General features: G+C 42.0%; 2 protein-coding genes across 5 annotated transcripts in view; one reads left to right on the top strand and one right to left on the bottom strand.

Annotated features, from left to right (window-relative positions):
- Lgals8 (galectin 8) overlaps positions 1-16,887 on the top strand; it is a 30,131-nt gene extending 13,244 nt beyond the window's left edge. For 3 of the 4 annotated variants that reach the window (XM_045151610.1, XM_045151612.1, XM_045151611.1), the window contains exons 7-11: positions 875-901; positions 996-1,133; positions 1,779-1,867; positions 3,006-3,171; positions 15,773-16,887. In XM_045151610.1, the coding sequence (XP_045007545.1) occupies positions 875-901; positions 996-1,133; positions 1,779-1,867; positions 3,006-3,171; positions 15,773-15,922 (570 nt within the window). In that variant the 3' untranslated portion in view covers positions 15,923-16,887. The remainder of the gene's footprint in view (positions 1-874; positions 902-995; positions 1,134-1,778; positions 1,868-3,005; positions 3,172-15,772) is intronic. The other variant, XM_004662189.2, reaches the window with a different exon arrangement.
- Positions 16,888-18,622: 1,735 nt separating this feature from the next.
- Positions 18,623-20,478, bottom strand: part of Heatr1 (HEAT repeat containing 1) — a 65,586-nt gene continuing 63,730 nt past the window's right edge. The window contains exons 44-45 of the mRNA XM_045151608.1: positions 19,451-19,559; positions 18,623-18,927 (exon numbers count right to left, since the gene is read on the bottom strand). Coding sequence (XP_045007543.1) covers positions 18,839-18,927; positions 19,451-19,559 — 198 coding nt within the window. The 3' untranslated portion in view covers positions 18,623-18,838. The remainder of the gene's footprint in view (positions 18,928-19,450; positions 19,560-20,478) is intronic.

Below are 20,478 nucleotides of genomic sequence, written 5' to 3'. Positions count from 1 at the left end.
TTGTGGTGTCATGTAAAAAACACCCTGTCACTCTGACCTGTTGAGCAGTACTAGTGTGAGATATTTAAATTTTGATTATCAGTAGGTGCATTGCAAATGAACTTCTTGCTCTCTCCCCTATGGGAACAAGTAAAGTTTAAAAATTATCTCTACCAGGTGTGGTGAGCTGTAGCTGAGGTAGGAGGATTGACTGAGGTAGGAGGATCCCTGTGAGTTTCAGGTCAGCCTGGTTTAGAGTGAGACACTATCTCAAAAAAAAAAAAAAGAAAATGAAAATGAAAATTACAGGCTGGAGAGATGGCTTAGTGTTTAAGACGCTTGCCTGAAAGGCAAAGGACCTAGGTTCAATTCCCCAGGATCCACTTGATCCAGATGCACAAGGTAGCGCATGCATCTGGAGTTCCTTTGCAGTAGCTGGAGGCCCTGGTGAACCCATTATCACTGCCCCTCTCCCTCTTTCTCCCTCTCTCTCTCTCTCAAATAAATAAAATAATTAAAAAAATGAAAATTACCTCTGTGCTGTTCTCAATGGAGAAAGCAAAACCTTGCCCCTCTCAGCACAATACCCACAAGTATTAACTCAGCATTTGGGGGTTTCCAGAAGGATAAGTTGTATCTTTTGAGCAAGTATTAGTTTGTGGGTGAGGATAAAGCTTTCAGATGAACAAGACTATTGGGTTCTGTTCCAACCCATGTTGCCTCCCTGGCTCGAAGACACCCATCATGAAGCAGTGTACCTGGCTCAAACCCAGAATAGAGCAGGCACTGCTTGGCCAGGCTCTGGCTCAATACATCCAGCCACATCAGGTTGTGCTTTGGACAAAATGTCAGCCTTTCCTTTAAGTTGTTCTCATTTTACCTTCTCTGCCACCAGGTACAGAAGTCTGGCATGTCACAGATGGTAAGGAATTTTTGCTTGTACATTTTGTAAATGGCCCAGAAAAGGAAGAGCTGAACCTTGAAGGCAGTTCCATTCTTTCCATGCCTTATTGTAGAACTGGTTCCTGCAGCCTAGTAATAGAGGATACATTTCTAAAATTGTACCCAGAACTGTCTACACCAAGAGCCGAGACTCAACTATTGATCACATTTTGCCTTGCACCAAAATCCTACCTACCAGCTATTTATCAAAGGTTTGATGAGCCAACAGTTTTAATTTTGTATAACGATAAGGTATAATTATCACCTGTGGGTAAACTCTGACCCCAGTGGAAGCCAGCATGCTATCCCTTTACAGACATGATTTCCTCTGGGAATATGTCTCTGTCCACTCACATGGTTGGCTTTCCCTATTCATATAGTGCTGTCTTCAGCCCCAAGCACTGGTGGTTCTTCTGGCACGTTACACACACACACACACACACACACACACACACACACACACACGCACACACGGTGTCAGGTGCCACCCATGCAATGCCCCCATTTTTGTTGTTGTTGTTTTGTTTTTCGAGGGTCTCACTGTAGCCCAGGCTGCCCTGGAATCTGCTATGTAGTCTCAGGGTGACCTCGAACTCATGGTGATCCTTCTCCTTCTGCCTCCCAGGTGCTGGGATTAAAGGTGTGTGCCACCACGCCCTGCTCCCCCATTTTTTAAAACATAGTTGTTGAGAGTGTGCTTGTAAGTCTGGTGCAGTGCTACTGCAGGGGACCCACCTGGACCATAGCAGAGAAGTCTGTCTTTCCTTAGGGGTCACAGGCTTTTAGCCTTTCCCCAGTGTTAGAAAGGCACTTTTACCACCTGCAGTTGCCTGGTTTTGACTGTTCCTCCTTTTCAGAGCCTGCCATTTGAAGCAAGGCTGAACTCTCCCATGGGCCCAGGGCGAACAATCGTCATTAAAGGAGAAGTGCATACAAATGCTAAAAGGTCAGTGTTGTTAGTTCACCAGTGGATGTGTGCCTGCTGCTGCCCTGCACCTTGTAAGTCATGTCTTCCTGAAAGGAGAGAGTGTGGCAGTGCAAGGAGGGTAACCCATGAATGAGCTGGTAGCTGAGCTGGACTGAAGGCAAAAGCTCTGAAAAAGGCCTGTTTTGGACAAACAAGAGGTAGCACTTAAAAAAACAATTATTTGCAAACAGAGAGATACAGAAGACTGACAGAGACATAAACAGAGAGCATGGACATGCCAGGTCTTCCAGCCACAGCCAATGAATTCCAGATGCATATACCTCTTTGTTCATCTGGCTTATGTGGATACTGGGAAATTGAACCCATGTTATTAGGCTCTAGAGGTAAGTACCTTAACTGCTGAGCCATATCTCCAACCCAAGAGGTAGCACATTTGTCTATGAGGCCATCTGCATTATAGAGCCCCAGGGGACCTCTAGGTTAAGCTGCTTTGTGTGTGCACGCACGTGCTGCATGGGATAGTGGGGAAGGAAGGTTTCTTATGATAAAGATTTCAGAACTCCCAAAAGCCTGTAAGGAGAGCTGTTTTCCTAGACCAACAGTGTGCTTTCAACAAAGAAACACATGAAACTGACAAGAGAACTCTTGCCTGGAGGGTCTAAGCTCTGCAGCCTGAAGTGGTCCCTGGGTTCATCAGCTCTGAGTCCCTAGGTTCCCAGTTCACCTCAGCCTCAACACTGAACCTAGCCTTTTTTTGTTTGTTTTGTTTATTTATTTTTATTTGAGAGAGACAGAGGCAGAGAGAGAGAATGGGTGCATCAGGGCCTCCAGCCACTGCAAACAAACTCCAGATGCATGTGCCACCTTGTGCATCTGGCGTATGTGGGTACTGGGGAATCAAGCCCAGGTCCTTGGGCTTTACAGGCAAGCATTTAACCACTAAGCCACCTCCAACCCCTTGAGCCTAGCCGTTTGTGTTGTAATTTTACAAACATCCAATCATGGAATGCAAATGTAGAGTTAAGTCTCACTTCCACTGCATTTCTATGTCCATGCACATGTTTCCTATAGTTGGTCTTGTATAGTTCAAGTCTTGGAGTGTTACAATTACACTATTCTCTCCTTGGTTAATTAGTTTTTTTCTCTCTCTCTTAAGCTTTAATGTTGATTTAGTGGCAGGAAAATCAAAAGATATTGCTCTACATTTGAACCCACGCCTGAATATTAAAGCATTTGTAAGAAATTCTTTTCTTCATGATGCTTGGGGAGAAGAAGAGAGAAATATTACCTGTTTCCCCTTTAGTCCTGGGATGTACTTTGAGGTAAGATTATGCTTTTTGCAAATGAGACAGATAAAGGAATCCTGGAAGCAGAATAGAATAAGTGCTCCACCTAAATCGTTCAATAATTGTGTAGGGACAGTGTTTTTTTGTTTTTGTTGTTTGTTTTTTTACTTTGGGATTTTAATTTGAATGCACCAATTTAGAACATAAGCTGACAGCATAAATGGAAGAACCAGAAGGTCATTAGGCTTCACAGGCAAGCACTTAACTGCTAAGCCATCTCTCCAGCCCCCATATACTTTTTTCCTCACATGGACTTACAATGCCAGCCAGCTGTGAGGACAGACAGTGGGTATACTGCATATACTCACTCTTGCAGGACTTGTGGTCACTGCTTCCCCTGCTAGCTGTCACTGCTGTCAGTCTCTCCTAGTGGTGAACTCTTTCCAGTTGTCTCAGCCTCTCACCTGCCAATATGCTTTCATTATCTTTAATCTTTCCATTATGCCATTCCTTTCTATTTAAATAGGCTTTGCTTCTATTTTCTTTTTTTATTAGTTTTGTATTCAGCAAATACAGGCAGTTTGGTACCATTATTAGGCTCATCCGTGGCCTACCCCCTTCCCATCGGCCCCTCCTTGTTGAGGTATATGGGTCATGCATTGTGGCGTTAGCCCACCGTTATTGATGTGATAAATGTCTCTGCATATCATGACCCAACATGTGGCTCTGACATTCTTTCTGACATCCTCTTCCGCAAAATTTCCCTGAGCCATGTTGGGTTCATTTTTAGTCTTCTTCAGTGCTGAGGTGTTGGGGGCCTCTGAGGCTCTGGCTCTCTGATTTGGTAGGAGTTGATTTTTCTCTGTGTTGGTCTCCTTCCCCCTTGTGCTGGTATCTGGTTCATCAGGAAAACAGCACCCTTGCTTGTTTTGCCAGTTTTCCTTAGTTTCAGCTAGGGCCCTTTTGAGGTATGATGGGGTGGCTCTCTCCTTAGGATTTGCATCTATCTTTCTTTCCCCAGGATTTGCAGATTTGCAGCGCAGCTAGGTGGTCGCCATCTTGGCCAGAAGTCCTTGCTTCAGATTTATATATTTGATTTAAAAACTTTAAATTTCTTGTCATGCTGAGGATAAAACCCAGGGCCCCTCTCACAGGATAGGCAAGTGCTCTGCCACTGAAATGTATTCCCAGCTGTCTTTTAAAGAAAATCCTAGACTGGAGAGATGGATTGCAGTTAAGGTACTTGTCTGTGTAGTCTAAGGACCCAGGTTCAGTTCCCCAGTACCCATGTAAAGTCAGATGCACAAGATGGCATATGTGTCTGGAGTTCATTTGCAGTGGCTAGAGGCTCTGGCATGCCCATTCTCTATCCACCTTTTTCTCTCTCCCTCAAATAAATAAAATTAAAAAAAAAAGAAAAAATCTCATTTAGTACTATATTATAACTTCACCTGCACCTCACTGTCACCACACGGTTTACATTGTTAAGCAGTGCATCCAGTCATACTAGAGTTTCTAGGCTGGGCCATATGGTGTGCTGCTACTTCTAGTTCTGAAGGATCACTTCCAACACAATGACAACATAGAGTCAGCAAATCCATGGTTTTCCTAGCTGCTTTGAAAATCAGGTGGCTGGGAAGAACTCTGCAATTGCATGCTTCTCTGCTAGGCTGGGGTCTTCTGCACCTTATGCCCTCCTTTTACCTTGGCAGCAGTGTTCACGAGTCATATGCCCTTTCTTTCCCATTCATTTCTTCTTTCTCTGTTTATCTGATCCAGCACAGGTAAATTGCAGTTGGCTTTTTGTCCTGGACCCAGCACCTTTTCCTTTCTGAGCTATATATAACAAGCTATTTTATGTTTTGAGATTTTTGTTTAAATTTGTATCACCTAAGATCCCTTTCACCTAATTGAACCTTGGATTCCACCATTCTTGGGGGAGATACAATCTCTACTGTTTTCCCAATTCTCAGTGTAGTTCTAGAACTTTCATTTGGGTTGTTGGTTATCTGCTGATTGACCTTGTCCTGATTTCCTGTGGCAGTCATTTCCATTACTACGGTCAGAATGTAATGAGGTGCTAAAGGTCCAGGAAAGTCCTCAAACCCCAAACCCTAGGTTTGGTTCTAATATTAATCAAAGAATTGAATAAAAAAAAAACTGAGGAGGATAATTGTTAAATTATTATATTTATTGAGGGAAGGAGAGCCAGGGAGAGGCACCCATGTGGCTAGAGATCCCACCTGGAGGGCATGGGGAAAAAGTGTGAAAAGAGGAAAGAAACTTCAAGGAGCCCCTGTCATATGGGGAGCTGGAGGGAATTAAGAACCCATAAGGGCTAAGGGGCCCTCCCAGCTGAGGGAAAAACTCACCCACAGCTAGAAGTTCCCAAGTGATCAGAGAGCCTGCCCTCCCCTTGCAAAGGTGTTTATAACTTTAGGGTGGTGGGCTGTCTTCCAGCTCAGATGAACCAGAGGGCCAGCTGGTTGGTTAGGGATAGGGCTGGTCTCATGAAAAGATTAGCTATGGCACCAAGTTCCAGGGGCTGAACTCGACCAACCCACAATGTTTAAATCCTATGAAAGACCTCCCTCCCGGGAGTCCTGACTTTGTGGAAAAATAGGTCGGGGAAGTAGGTAAAAGATAAGAAGTCAGATTGTCTTTGATTTCTAGTAAGTGCAAACTTTCCTGTGTTTTCACCTTCAGGGGTCCAGTCACTCTAATTCTAGTCCCCTCTCACCCTCTCATTCTCTCTCTAGTGAAGATATTCTAACTGTTGTTAGAGGACAAGAGACAATGATGTTAGATTATTAATTACTGTTTTGTTGAATGGGGCACGAAGTTGTGGCAGTTAAGGTCTCTCCCAGAGAGGGAACTACTCTAAAGGAACCCTGAAAGTGTATTGGTGGAGTGTAGGAAGATAGTCTTAGCCAGGTGTCGTGGTGCACACCTTTAATCTCAGCACTTGGGAGTCAGAGGTAGGAGGATTGCCATGAGGCCCCCCTGGAGACTCCATAGTAAATTCCAGGTCACCTTGGGCTAGAGTGAAACCCTGCCTTGAAAAAGCAAAAAAAAAAGGGTGGGGGGCTAGAGGGATGGCTTAGCAGTTAAGGCATTTGTCTGCAAAGCCAAAGGACCCAGGTTCAATTCCCCAGGACCCACGTTTGCCAGATGCACAAGGGGGTGTATACATCTGGAGTTCATTTGCAGTGGCTGGAGGCCCTGGCATGCCAATTCTCTCTCTTCCCCCTGCCTTTTCTCTGCCAAATAAATAAATAAAAACATTTTTAAAAAGATAGTCTTGGATGAGAATGTAGGGGATAAAGAATAAAAGCAAGGAGTAAGAAGTGTGCATACAGTAAACTGGTTGCCTTTAGGATTGTCCTTTTTGTGGACCTGTAGGCCTTGAGAGGATCTGAGGGAACTGAGGTAGATGGAGTTGGATTGTCTTGGGATCATCTGACCATGAGGTGGTTGAGATTCTTTTAAATAATTGTTTATTGAATGGTATAGTAGTGTCTGACATGGCCTGAATCTTTTTTGTATGGCTTATAAAATACATATTAGTACAGTTATCAGGAACATAACTTTGATAATATATTTTGTATAATTGTTTTTTAGAGTGTATCTTTTTTGTCTTGGGGGGTAGCCAGGGCCAAAGAGTGGTATCAAAGAGTCACTGGTTGTCACTAAAGGCAGTGCAAATATATTTTTAGTCTTATGACTGACTTATTTAAGGATGTTTTGGCACAGTTAGAAGAGTTTTACCACTGTTTTTAGTATAAAGAAGTCTTTTGAATTAAGTGGCTATTGGTTAAAGTCATCTCTATGTATTTTAGATTTGAAAACTCTTTATGTTTTTATGTTTTTTTTTAATTATAGCATTAGAATTATTAGAGATGGGGACAACATATCTTAAGATCTTGTTTATTTTTTTCTTGGAGCATTTTGTTGTATTACTTGATAGGCCATTTATATATTTATATATTTGAGGTATCCCTTTATTTTTGGTTACATATTTTTTTTAGTGTTTAAGACCAGGTAGATAGCCAGAATTTAATCAAAGATTAATTTTGGAGGTCACTAATGGCTCTCCAAAGGAGACTTTAGGGACCCAGGAATAGCCCTATAGTTTGGTTCTGGTATTTTTTTGTTTCTTAGGATGAGTCAGGGCCATGGTGGCCAAGTAGGGCTGCTCTTCTTTTTTTTTTTTGGTGTTGGGGGGAAGTCAGGAGAACTGATTGTGTTTTTTTTTTTTTTTTTTTTTAACTTTGGCTCTTTTGGCTTAGATTGTACACCAATTTTTTGTTTTGTTGATTTTGTATCCTTTCTGGTCAGGAAGTCAGGTGACTTACCAGGGCCAGTGTAGAAGTGTCCCATCATTTTCAGTAGCCTCATGGATGGCCTGGGAGCATAGGCCAAAATATTGGCCTTTTTAGTTTTGATGATTTTAATTGGCTTTGGCTTTTACATAGGTTATTAATATATTTAGAAAAAAAAATTACACCAACCTGGATATATGTACATATAGAGCACATTTGGTTACTGAAGTAGATTTAGTTAAAGAATGGTATGATTATGAAAAAAAAAAAAGAATGGTATGAGAACTTGAAGTCATTTTGTCCTACCTTTTAAAATTTGGTTGTCATATTTGAGGCATAGAAAGTATGCACATCTTGTCTTTTAAATATAGTTATACATAGAGGTAGAACCTATTACCAGTCTTGAAAACAATACAAATATAAACCAATTAATTTAACCTAGAAGTTGTCAGAAAAGGACAAGTAAGACAGTATAATGTCTTAGCACCTGTATTTGAAAACATCTTTGATTAGTCCAGATGTCTTGTGGGTACCAGTTACCCAGGTGTCCAGGTGTTGCAGTCAGGTTCACAGTGTTGGCAAAAATCACCCAACCAAGAGAAGCTTGTGGAAAAAAAGGTTTATTTTGGCTTACAGACTTGAGAAGCCCCACAATGGCAGGGAAAATGATGACATGAGCGGGGGTGGACATCACCGCCTTGCCAACATAAGGTGGACAATAGCAAGAGGAGATTGTGTGCAACACACCGGCAAGGGGACACTGGCTCTGACACTCACAAGCCCACCCCCAATAGTATGCTGCCTTCAGGAGGTGTTAATTCCCAAATCTCCATCAGGTGGGAACCTGGCATTCAGAACACTTAAGTTTATGGGGGACACCTGAATCAAACCACCACACCAGGGAACTCTGGAAACAGAACCACTGAGCTTAAATTTTTTTTTTTTTTTCAGATGAGGACCATTGTTTGAACATGAGGTTGTATCCTAAAGTAGGGAATGTCTTAAGAGTTAATTTTGTTATAAGTACTGGACTTGAGATGTCAGAAATTAGACAGTAACTTTATATATAATGCAGCAGAATCTGGTCATTGTTGAGCCAAAACAGCTAAGCTCTAATATAACCCTTGACAAATCGGTTTTGAAAGAGAAAACATTATTTGACAACTAATGTTTTTAGCTTAATCTTGATAACAATTGATTTTATGTACCATAGACAATTTTATTTATTTACTTGCAAGCAGAGAGAGATAGGGAGAAGAAAGGCAGGTAGAAAGAATGGGCACTCCAGGGCCTCCAGCCACTGCAAACAAACTCCAGACACATGCACCACCTTGTGCATCTGGCTTATGTGGGTCCTAGGGAATCAAACCTGGGTCCTCAAACTTTGCAGGCAAGCACCTTACCTTAGCTGCTAAGCTGTCTCTCCAGCTCAGAAATTTTTTATTTTATTTTTTTATTGACATCTTCCATAATTGTAAATAATATCCCATGGTAATTTCCTCCCTCCCTCCAATTTCCCCTTTGAAACTACACTCTCCATCATATCCCTTCCCCCTCTCAACCCGTCTCTCTTATTTTGATGTCATGATCTTTTCCTCCTATTATGATGATGATGTGTAGATAATGTCAGTTACTGTGAGGTCATGGATAGCCAGGCTATTTTGTTTCTGGAGGAGCATGTTGTAAGGAGTCCTACCCTTCCTTTGGCTCTTACATTCTTTCTGCCACTTCTTCTGCAATGGACCCTGAGCCTTGGAGGGTGTGATAGAGAAACTGTACCAAATTGATTAATCTTATATCCACTGACAAAGAAGCAAGTAATCTAGTTTCAAAGAGTTAACCATCTTACTGTGGGAAATTTGTAGAGAAACAGCCTTAGCAGAAAAACTTACATTTTTTTAGTACTTACGTCACCAAAAATCTCTATCTAACAACCAGACTTTTTTATAATATCAGTATATATACCTATAGATTTTATGTAACCCATTGATTTGAAATATCTCTTATTAATAAACTCCATGAAATACACTTAAGTTATAAGTCTATCAGGACAAGCAAAACATGACAACCACTTGGGGATAATCTTTATCAGTACCGCTAACACACTTGGAAGTGTTTTTATAAAAAGTAAATAAGGCAATTTTTTGTTTTTGTCTTGAGGCAGGCTGGCCTGGAACTCAGGCCAGGTGCCTCCTCCTTTCAAGTAACAGAATAGTACAAACTTGTAAAATACCTGATAAATTATGAGCCCCCACCTCAGAGAGAATTTTGCTGTTTTCAATAATCCTCTATGTAAGTTAAGGTTGACCTAGAACATAAACTCAGTAATTATACTTATGAGATCATGTAACAAATTATGGCTTTATTTATATAAAAGTTCAGTTCACCATAGGCTTTAGTTAAATCTGACTTTTAAAGACAACACCCCCCAAAAAAAAATTTGAAGTAAATCAAATGCCAACAACAACTTTAGAAAAGAATTGTTGGACTATTTGGATCAATGAAGAAACCAAAAGCTGTCTATAAATAATACCTTATTTGTTTAAAGCCCAAACAAAAGAAAAATATCATGCACAGTTTAAATTAAAATTATGTACATATTTTTACCAAGTAATTTAAAAGTCATGTGGTTTAACACTATGCAGTCAGGCTATCATTGGTGATCCTCCTGTCTCAGCTTCCCAAGTAGCCAGGATAATAGACCTGTGCCATCAGGCCTAGCTTTTATTTGTTTATAATGCCTGCATGAATAAATGATTTACAAGTTATATGAAAGTATATTTGTCGGGCTGGAGAGATGGCTTAGCAGTTAAGGTGCTTGCCTGCAAAGCCAAAGGACCTCTGTTTGATTCCCCAGGACCCCCGTGAGCGAGATGCACAAGGTGGTGCATGTGTCTGGAATTTGTTTGCAGTGACTAGAGGCCCTGGTGCCCCCATTCTCTTTCTCGCAAATAAATAAATAATATTTTTAAAAAGATATATTTTTCATAGAGCAATTTAGCAGAAAATCCTAATAGCAAGCACCACCATATCTATCTATTATTTATTTAAAAATTTTTTTTTGTTTTATCTTTTTTTTCTCAATTTTTATTAATATTTCCTATGATTATAAAAAATATCCCATGGTAATAACCTCCCTCCCCCCCAACTTTCCCCTTTGAAATTCCATTCTCCCATCATATCCCCTCCCTATCTCAATCAGTCTCTCTTTTATTTTGATGTCATGATCTTTAATTCTTATGATGGTCTTGTGTAGGTAATGTCAGGCACGGTGAGGTCAAAGATACGCAGGCCATTTTGTGTCTGGAAGAGCACATTATAAGGAGTCCTACCCTTACTTTGGCTCTTACATTCTTTCCACCACCTCTTCCACATGAGACCCTGAGCCTTGGAAGGTTGATCGAGATGTTACTCAGTACTCCAGTCACTTCTTTCCAGCACTATGATACCTTCTGAGTCATCCCAAGGTCACTGCCATCTGAAAAGAGAAGATTCTCTACCCAAAGTGCAAGTAGCGTTAATATAAGGGTATAAATATTAAGAGAAGTGCTTACTGGGCAGTTTGATAAGCATAGTATATACACTTATCCAGACATCAACAGATGTTACACCCCTAGGGCTCATGACTACCCCTGTTTAAAGTTTTCAGTATCAGGGATGTATTCCCCCACATAGTGCAGGCCTCCAGTCCAATCGGAGGGCAGTTGGTTTCCACCATGACAGACGTGCCACTATTGCACCCATTGGCTCATTTGGCCTGGCTAGCCAATTATAAGGCTTGCAGTGTCCACTGTTGAGTATCAACACAGGTGGTATCTCTTTCTCCCATTGAACTACATATAGAATGGCTTCTTCCAGCTTTCTGTCAGCTGTTCTACATGGGGGAGGTTATCAGCTCAGTTCCAGCAGGATTTCTCAGTGGCCTTGCAGCCCAAGTATGTGGAGTCTTCAGCAAGAGGGTCTTACCATTGATTCCTGGTGGGAAACCAAGGGCCTCGGCAATGGCCTATAATGTTTTGGGAGCATCAGGGACTTCCCTGGCCAACAACTCATTGGAGGTATCCCATCCCTGGCACTGAAAATTTTCTAACAACAATCTATGGCTCCTGAGTTTTCCTTTGTCCGCAGCTGGAGGATTCCATATGATTTATTTGCATCCTCTTAGATTTTGATTAGCTTTCCCTCCATCTTTCCTTTACTCAATCTCTTCCCCTCACCTCACTTTGGGCCTTTTCACCCCGTTAATCTATTCTTCTACATATACAATACCAACCTATTACGTAGCCTCCTCCCTCCCTTTCTCTTCCCTTTATATCTCCTTTTTAACTTTCTGGCCTCTGCTACTGAGTTTTTTCCTTCTCACACAGAAGCCCAATCATCTGTAGCTAGGATCCACATATGAGGGAGAACATGCGGTGCTTAGCTTTCTGGGCCTGGGTTACCTCACTTAGTATAATCCTTTCCAGGTCCATCCATTTTCCTACAAATTTCATAACTTCATTTTTCTTTACCGCTGAGTAGAACTCCATTGTATAAATGTGTCATATCTTCATTATCCACTCATCAGTTGAGAGACATCTAGGCTGGTTCCATTACCCAGCTATTATAAATTGAGCAGCAATAAACATGGTTGAGCATGTACTTCTAAGGAAATGAGATGATTCCTTTGGATATATGCCTAGGAGTGCTATAAGTGGGTCATATGGTAGATCAATTTTTAGGAACCTCAACACTGATTTCCACAATGGCTAAACCTGATTGCCTTCCCACCAACAATGTAGAAGGGTTCCTCTTTTTCCACATCCCTGCCAGCCTTTATGATCATTTGTTTTCATGATGGTGGCCAATCTGACAGGAGTGAGATGGAATCTCAGTGTAGTTTTAATCTGCATTTTCCTGACGACTAGGGATGTAGAACATTTTTTTTTAGATGCTTATACGCCATCCGTATTGTTTTGTTTTATCTTTATTTATTTGAGAGGGAGGGGGAGAGAGAGAGAGAATGGGTGCACAAGTACTTCCAGCCACTGCAAATGAACTCCAAACGCATGCGTCCCCTTGTACATCTGGCTAACGTGGGTCCTGGGGAATCGAGCCTCGAACTGGAGTCCTTAGGCTTCACAGACAAGCACTTAACCTCTAAGCCATCTCTCCAGCCCTATACATGTCTTTTCAAAACCATTGTGTTTCTGAGGCACAGCATGGTTACCTCCCCTAGCCATAGGCCTCAGCTCCATAGGGGTGGGGGGTGGAGGCATGTGGTTGGGACTCAGGCCTGTTGAAAAAGCCTTCCCAGCCAAGCCCCTAGGCTCAGGGCTTGGCTGGAGCATTTTTAGTTTCCCCTTTATTTAGGCAGACAGAGACTGGCTGGTGGCTCCTCCTGATGTGAGGTCTCAAATCTCCAATTGAATTGGGCAGAGCCCAGAGCAGGAGTTGGTGCTTCATCCTCCCATCCCCCACAGACAGCCATGAGTCTTATGGCACAGTAGCTTGTAATGGAAAAAGACAAAAAAACAAACTAGAAGACATTCAGGCCTGGGGTCTTTGGTTCCAGAGCCTCCATGTGGCCATGAGCCCCCCACCCCCACCCCTCAAGCTCAGCAGAACCATCTCTCATGTTCTGGAGCCTTGGGGCTGGAAAAGCTCAACACAGCACATCTCCCTATAAAAGTTGTCAACTTTTAAGAGGGCCCACCTGGTGCTATCAGGTGATGCATTTCAATAGGGCTGTCTGATCCCAGCAGGGTGGAGCAGGCCAGGCAGAGATGCTGCTGTGGGCAGCTGAGCCTGCCTGGCCAATGCCACTCATTTCCCTCAGCTTAACCAGAGATAGTTATCTTAGCCTCCATCAAGAAGGGAAAGCAAGCCAGTTTTCCAGAAAGTGGAGAGAAGCAGCCTGAAGATGTGCTTCCCATCTTATCCCATAATATAATAATCATAATTTTACTTCTCAAGATTCTCCTGGCTGGCTCACCAACTGCAATGGGGTGCTAAAGGTCCAGGAAAGTCCTTGAACCCCAAACCCTAGGTTATTTTCTAATTTTAACCGAAGAATTGAATTTAAAAAAACTGAGGATAATTATTAAATTATTATACTTATTGAGGGAAGTAGAGCCAAGGTAAAGCACCCACATGGCTAGAGATCCCATGTGGAAAGCCTGGGATAAAAGCATGGAAAGAAAATAGGGCTGGAGGGATGGCTTAGCACTTAGGGCATTTGCCTGCAAACCCAAAGCACCCTGGTTTGGTTCTTCAGGACCCACGTTAGCCAGATGCACAAGGGGATGCATGCGTGGAGGCTCTGGCATTTATACTAACAAGTATAAACTTTCCTGCACTTTTTACCTTCAGGGATTCAGTCACCCTAACTCTACTCCCCTCTCATGAATACACCCTCAACTCTGTTCTTTGCAGATTCAGGTTTGGTGCCTCAGTTGTCTCTGGGGTGTGTAGGTCCACTGCCAGGCTGTGCTGCCCTCTTTATTCTCTTCTCTTTATAATTTTAATTACTGACAGCTTCCATAATTATATACAATAAGCCATGATAATTCCCTCCCCCCTTACTTTCCCCTTCACAACTCTGCTCTCTATCATATCCCCTCCCCTTCTCAATCAGTTCTTCTTTTATTTTGATGTTGTCATCTTTTCATCCTGTTACACTGGTCTTGTGTAGGTAGTGCCAGGCGCTGTGAGGTCATGGATATCCAGTCCATTTTATGTCTGGAAGAGTGCATTGTAAGGAGTCCTATCCTTCCTTTGGCTCTTATACTCTTCCTGCCATCCCTTCCGCAATGGACCCTAAGTCTTGCAAGGTGTTTCAGTGTTAAGCACTCCTCTGTCACATCTTCTCAGCACTGTGGTGCCTTTTGAGTCATCCCAGAGGTCACTGCCATCTGAAAAGAGAAGCTTCTCTAACCAAAAATGAGTAGCACTAATATATGGGTATGAACATTAAGCGCTTACTGGACAGTTTGGTGAGCATAGTATATACATTTAGCCAGAGAGCAGCAGATGTTATACTCCTAGGGCTAATGACTACCCCTGTTGTAGGTTTTCAGTATCAGGGATATATTCCCTCCTGTGTAGTAGGCCTCAAGTCCAACTAAGAGGTCGGTTTCCCCCGTAACAAACATGTCACTGTTGTACCTGTTTGCTCATTTGGCCTCACTGGCCAGACTTAGGCTTGCAGTAGCTCTACTGATGATGTCCTTCCCAGGGAGCTGCAGGAAGTATAGCTTTTTCCAGCTTTCTGTCAGCTGTTCTACAGGGAAGAGGTTTTCAGCACAGTTCTAGTGAGATTTCCCAGTGACCTTGCAGCCCAAGCATAGGGCTCAGCAATAAGGTCTTACCATCTATTCCTGCTAGGAAACCAAGAGCCTTGGCAATGGCTTATAATGTTTTGGGGGTATCAGTGACCCCTCTGGCCAACAACTCATTGGAAGGTATCCTATCCCTGGCACTGAAAATTTTCTAGTAACAATCTATGGCTTCTAGATGTGCCATTGTCCAGAAAAGCAGGTGTTCCTATGTCTTTCCTTAGAGCTCTTTGTTAAACTCTTCTGAAGTCTCTACTGGGACAAGGAACACAGTGCAGGACTGTCAAACTGGCCTTTTCAGTGAGTGGGAATCATGGTTGAATCAGCGGTCCAGGCGGCCTTAGCATGGTAACAGAGAACAGGGTTATGTGTACAGGTGGCATATCAAAATATTCAAGTTTGGTGTATTCTAGGATGTACTCTGAAGGGCAAGCAATAGTGATGATGTGCCAGAATGCAAGTTACTGCCTAGTCTGGAGGACTCAGCCCTGAGCTGGAATGAAGTCAGGTTCATCAAGCAGCTGTGCACTGCCTAGCAAGTGCTTTAAGTTGCTGAATCTCATAGGAATTGCCTGGTGTGTTCGAGACCCATGCTCATGGTTGTCTTCTGCCCATGGAATCAGATTTAGTGAGTGAGAATAGAGATATTAGCAGTTTTCCTTATCCATTTTTTCCCAAGTATCGTGAAGAGGGGTGGTTCCCTGTAGTCTGGTAGCCAGGAGCAGGGTTGTAAGAGTGCTAAGGGAAGAAAGGTCAGTAGACCCTGAGGACAGTATGAGGTTCCAAGTGGCATGAGAACTGAGTGGGCTGAGGCAAGAGGTGCCACCATGATCTACTTGGGGACTTAGAAGTCAGTCAGAAGGGAAACCAGCAGTAGCAATAGCAGACTGGGGAACTTCTCCAGGCACAGAGCACACCAAATGGCTTCTGTGTGCAACAAGTAAGAAATTTCAAATGAAAGGCAGCACTTGATGATATGTTTCCTTTCTTTCCTTTCAGATGATAGTTTATTGTGATGTCAGAGAATTCAAGGTTGCAGTGAATGGCGTGCACAGCCTGGAATACAAACACAGATTTAAAGAACTGGGCAATGTCGACACACTGGTGGTTGATGGCGATATCCACTTGCTGGATGTAAGGAGCTGGTAGCCACCACAACTGCCACAAAACCCAAAATACAGAATAGCTAACATGCTACTGGCCATGTCAAATGCGTCTTACTGTAACCACATTGTTTATATTGTTACACACAGAGGATCAAGTCCTACTAGGTGTTCTCAGGCTTGGCCGTGCAGTGTGGCTACCTTTCTTTGAAGGAGCAAGTCTGGGCAATCATAGCTTAATGTCATCAAGGCTCTGCCCACTAGAGCTCCTCCTGTAAACTCACACTTAACAAATACTTATTAAGTGCCTCCTATAATGCAGTAGCTAGTAGGGACCAAGGGCATGTTTCCAATATTCTCTGAGCTGGGGCATAGACATGGCAGTGCCCAGAACCAGTGTTCCCTGTTCTCTAGAGCTAAGGAGCTTGTGGTTTCCCACTGTACACTGTCTTCCTGTGAGCACTGCATTAACTCATTAAAGGGTACTTGGGATTAAGGGTTAAATAGCCATTAAGTCATAATACTAACGGATAGAAGACACTTTCCATTATCAGCATTCTGTCATCTCCTAAAACTAAAGGACTATCTATCCTAAAACTAAGGACTACAAAATAGTTCCTAGGTCTTATTAAGGCAAAAAAACCAAAAAACTGAAGCATAACAAAAATAAGTGTAATGCTGCAAGCAGCAGACTTTCATTTAGGTGAATGCGCAGCCAAAGTCTGCGTGCATCTGTGGCAAGTGTGGAGTCTGGATGAATGCAGTTTGTAAAACACTGAGGGTAACCAAGTAATGTCTAGACAAGACTTAGTGAATGCATAAAACAAACACTGTCAAAGAAAAATCTATGCACAAGACCAGAGAAGCAGGCAGAGATAATATAAAAATGATGTTTGCATGCAAAGCAGCACTAGCCAGTGCATCTGAAGATGAGAGCCGATTGTCACTGGCAATGGAGATCAAAACCTCTCTGCTTCAAGTGATTAAACTCAAACATGTATCAGCAAGTCACACTGTTGCATTTCTGTGATTTTTGTCATTTGAAGGGAGTTGGCAGAAGTTCTCAGTGGAATCTTTACAGGTCAGATCTTGTTACAGATGTCAAAAACATGGGGATAGAAAAAAAGCTAATTAGGATAACTTTTTTTTTTTTTTTAACTACAAAACAGAATTCTACCAGAACCTTGGAATATTTTCCTAGAAGCTTTGGTTGGTTATATTCATATATGGAGAATAATGCCATTATTAGTTTTTAAAGTACCCAATGTAGGAATTGTTAGTCTTTCTTTCCATGTTAATTACTCTATTTTACCAAACTAAAGAAGATGTGGTTGGGGGACATCATGCCAGAAGGTTCTAGAAAACTCCAGGATAATTTTTTCTTCATAAGGAACATTAGAGAGCATGGCTGAAATGACGGAGGCTGATAAGTACAGGTTCTTGTTAAGACTTACTGTTTTTATTTTTGTTTTACATGGAGCTGCTCAGGACTGGTTTTTGATAGAGTTAGTCTTAAATCTTATTTAAAAAAAAATTCAACTTATTTATAAGCAGAAAGAGAAATAGAAAACAGAATGAGTACACCAGGGCCGCCTCGTACTGCAAACAAATTCCAGATGCACATACCACTTTGTACATCTGCCTTACATGGATAATAGGGAATTAAACCAGGACTGGCATGCTTATTATATGCAAGCAACCACCTTTAGCCACTGAGCCTTCTCCCCAGGCTGGGATTTTAAGTGCTATTGGTAGTTATTAAACTGAGACTTTTTTTTTTTTTTTCCTGAGGTAGGGTCTCACTGTAACCCAGGCTGACCTAGAATTCACTATATAGTCTCAGGGTAGCCTTGAACTCTCAGCGATCTTCCTCCATCTGCCTCTCCAGAGCTGGGATTAAAGGCATGTGCCGCCATGCCCAGCAAAATATTCACTGCTTAAAGGGAAATACGCACTTCTGGAAGTTTTATCTAAACTGCAAAATGGCCTTTTGTTTGTCATACTTCTGCACTAAATTTTCATACTAAATTAGAATGTAAATTCTTTTGTTAAATATTTTATTTATTTATTTATGAGGAAGCCAGATACTGCAAAGGAACTCCAGACATAGGCGCCACCTTGTGCATCAGGCTTTACTTGCATACTACAGAACTGAACCTGGGTCCCTTGGCTTAGCAGGCAAGGTCTTTAACTATTAAGCCATTTCTCCATCCCTAGAATGTGAATTCTTTATGGAAAAGTTGCTTTAAAAATTCAAGGCAGATTGGTTTATTTGAGCCTTCATTTTCTGGCTTCACTATGACATAGTAGTGGAGGTTAGAGAACTTCATAATTAGCATTCCTGTGTCCTTTTTTGTGTGTGTCACTGGCCAGAGCTGCTTCATAGTGAGCACACTACTCCCACCAACGCCACAAGGGTCAAGGAGACAAGGACAGTCCCTAATCAAAAGATATTTGAGAACTACTTTGCTCTGTAGACATACATAGTTTAAGGCAGACTTATCAGTCTATCCAAAATGAAAAGACCTAAACAGCTTTACTTAATAGCATTTCTGAATGCTGCATGGTGGCCACTTTCTTGACACAGATCGCTACTGTAGGCAAATTTCTAACAAGGATACCACACATAGTAGGCAAACTGTGCAGAATGGTGTGTGCTTTGTCACATAGTTGTCAGCCCTAGGTACTGGATTCAATGTGCCTACCACTTAGTAATTCATTTAGAAGATAAAACAAATGCCTGGCAGTTTGTATAAAGACTGTTTATTCATATTTAGCAACTGTACAAGCAGCAGGAGAGGCTTATGTGGTAGCCCAGACCAGATGAGGATTTTGTAAAGACATTAAATAACTGCTGGTGTGAATGTACCAAAAATAACATGGCACTACACCCCTCAAAATAAAAATATGAAAAATAAATCTGAACTCTCATTAGAGTATGAGGCACCAAGACCTTCCCATTTCAGAAGTAGCTCTGGAGTGGCTCCCCCAAAGTGACCTCCAGCTGCTGAATGGTCTTTTGGCACTGACGTTCTACTTCTTCACATTCATCTGAAAAATGAAGAGTTAATTAAATGTGGGCCATTCTGCTCCAGTTTCATAAGCCTAATTCCCACTGTTCTGTCAGTGCAAGAAGCACAGACCCATGGTACCCTCTGCCCTTCTGCCTCCACTCCCCTCACAGTTGTGGGCTTGGCCTGCAAACAAGACCCAGGCCCAAGAAGGGGGGGGGGGTGTGACACCTTCAAATTCATGCATCACAGTGAACTGTTGTGCTAGAAACTCTCACAGCCCTTTGTAAGGGTCTTGGACAAAAGGGGGCATGTGCTTGTGGCTAGGATACACACCAGTCACTAACAGAAAAAATATCGTCTCTTTGCTCACCAACCTCACTTAAGAAGGGAGTATAATGCAGAACTGAGTGTTCCTGAATAGTACATAAGCAGTAAAGTTGTTTGAGCAGTAGAACCCACAGTGTTAAACGCACCAACAGTGCTCTGTAAGCAGGATAGGACCTAATATCCAGATCTGCCACCACTGAGCCCTAATAACTTCTTAGTAGTTTGGGACTTACCTTCCATCAATTCTGCTAAGAAAGGAATGGACTCTGGTAACAGGACAATGTAATTCTCCTTTAGCTTTTCAGCTAGTGCTAAGACAGTAATCAGGGCTGCAAACCGCACCTGCCAGGATCAAACAAGGAGAAAGAAGCTTCACTGGTTGCTCTGCCATGTTTATTATCTAAGGCATACACAGACTGTAGGAACTCTGTCAAAACTAGCTCTAACCTCACATTGCCATGCCCATTCAACTTCCATCTTGTAATAACAGTTAGAATACCAGTTTACTGAGCTGTTGGGGTTCCACTGGGGTTACATGTAACCTTATAAATCAGTCTTTCTCAAATTGTCTCCCAATACTGCAGTACTCCAATACTGTGAATATCTGATAGTACTTTCCTTGTGAAAGGCCAAGACATCCCCTGGGCAACACTCTCACCTCAACACTGAATGAAAGTTGCAGTATTTCTCTCTCAATATCCTTATCTATGAGGAGGAATGCAAGTAGTTATGAGATAGTTAGGAAATCACTTTGAATTAAAACAATCCTTTTTCTGGTCTGGGATGATTTTTGCAACTACTTATATTCAATCAAGACTTTCTTGATATTATGCAATCAAATAAAAATAAACTAAATTTAATGCTGAAATTAATATAAGAACCTATGATAACTTCATTGTTTTCATTTCCTAATAAGTGTTATAAATAATATTATGTCTGTCTGGTCTGTTTTACATGTGAGGGTCTAATACTGACTCATTTGAGATGATGGTTCATTGCTTAAACTCCAGAAAATTTCAGGATGGAATGCTTACTTTGACTCAACACACCATTGTATTTTCTGCTTACTCAATGAAACCATAAAATTAATGTGTACAAAGAAGATGTGATCTATTGCTTAAACACAAAGGGATGTTCTGTGGACAGACTAAAAATTACTGGGCTGGAGAGATGGCTTAGTAGTTAAGGTTGGATTCCCCAGGACCCACATAAGCCAGATGTACAAGGTGGTCTATGCATCTGGAGTTCATTTGCAGTGGCT

The sequence above is a fragment of the Jaculus jaculus genome, chromosome 6 (assembly GCF_020740685.1).
Source record: "Jaculus jaculus isolate mJacJac1 chromosome 6, mJacJac1.mat.Y.cur, whole genome shotgun sequence".
Lineage (NCBI taxonomy): Eukaryota > Metazoa > Chordata > Mammalia > Rodentia > Dipodidae > Jaculus > Jaculus jaculus.
Note: the sequence above shows the minus strand (reverse complement) of the source record. Positions and strands in the feature narration are given on the sequence as shown.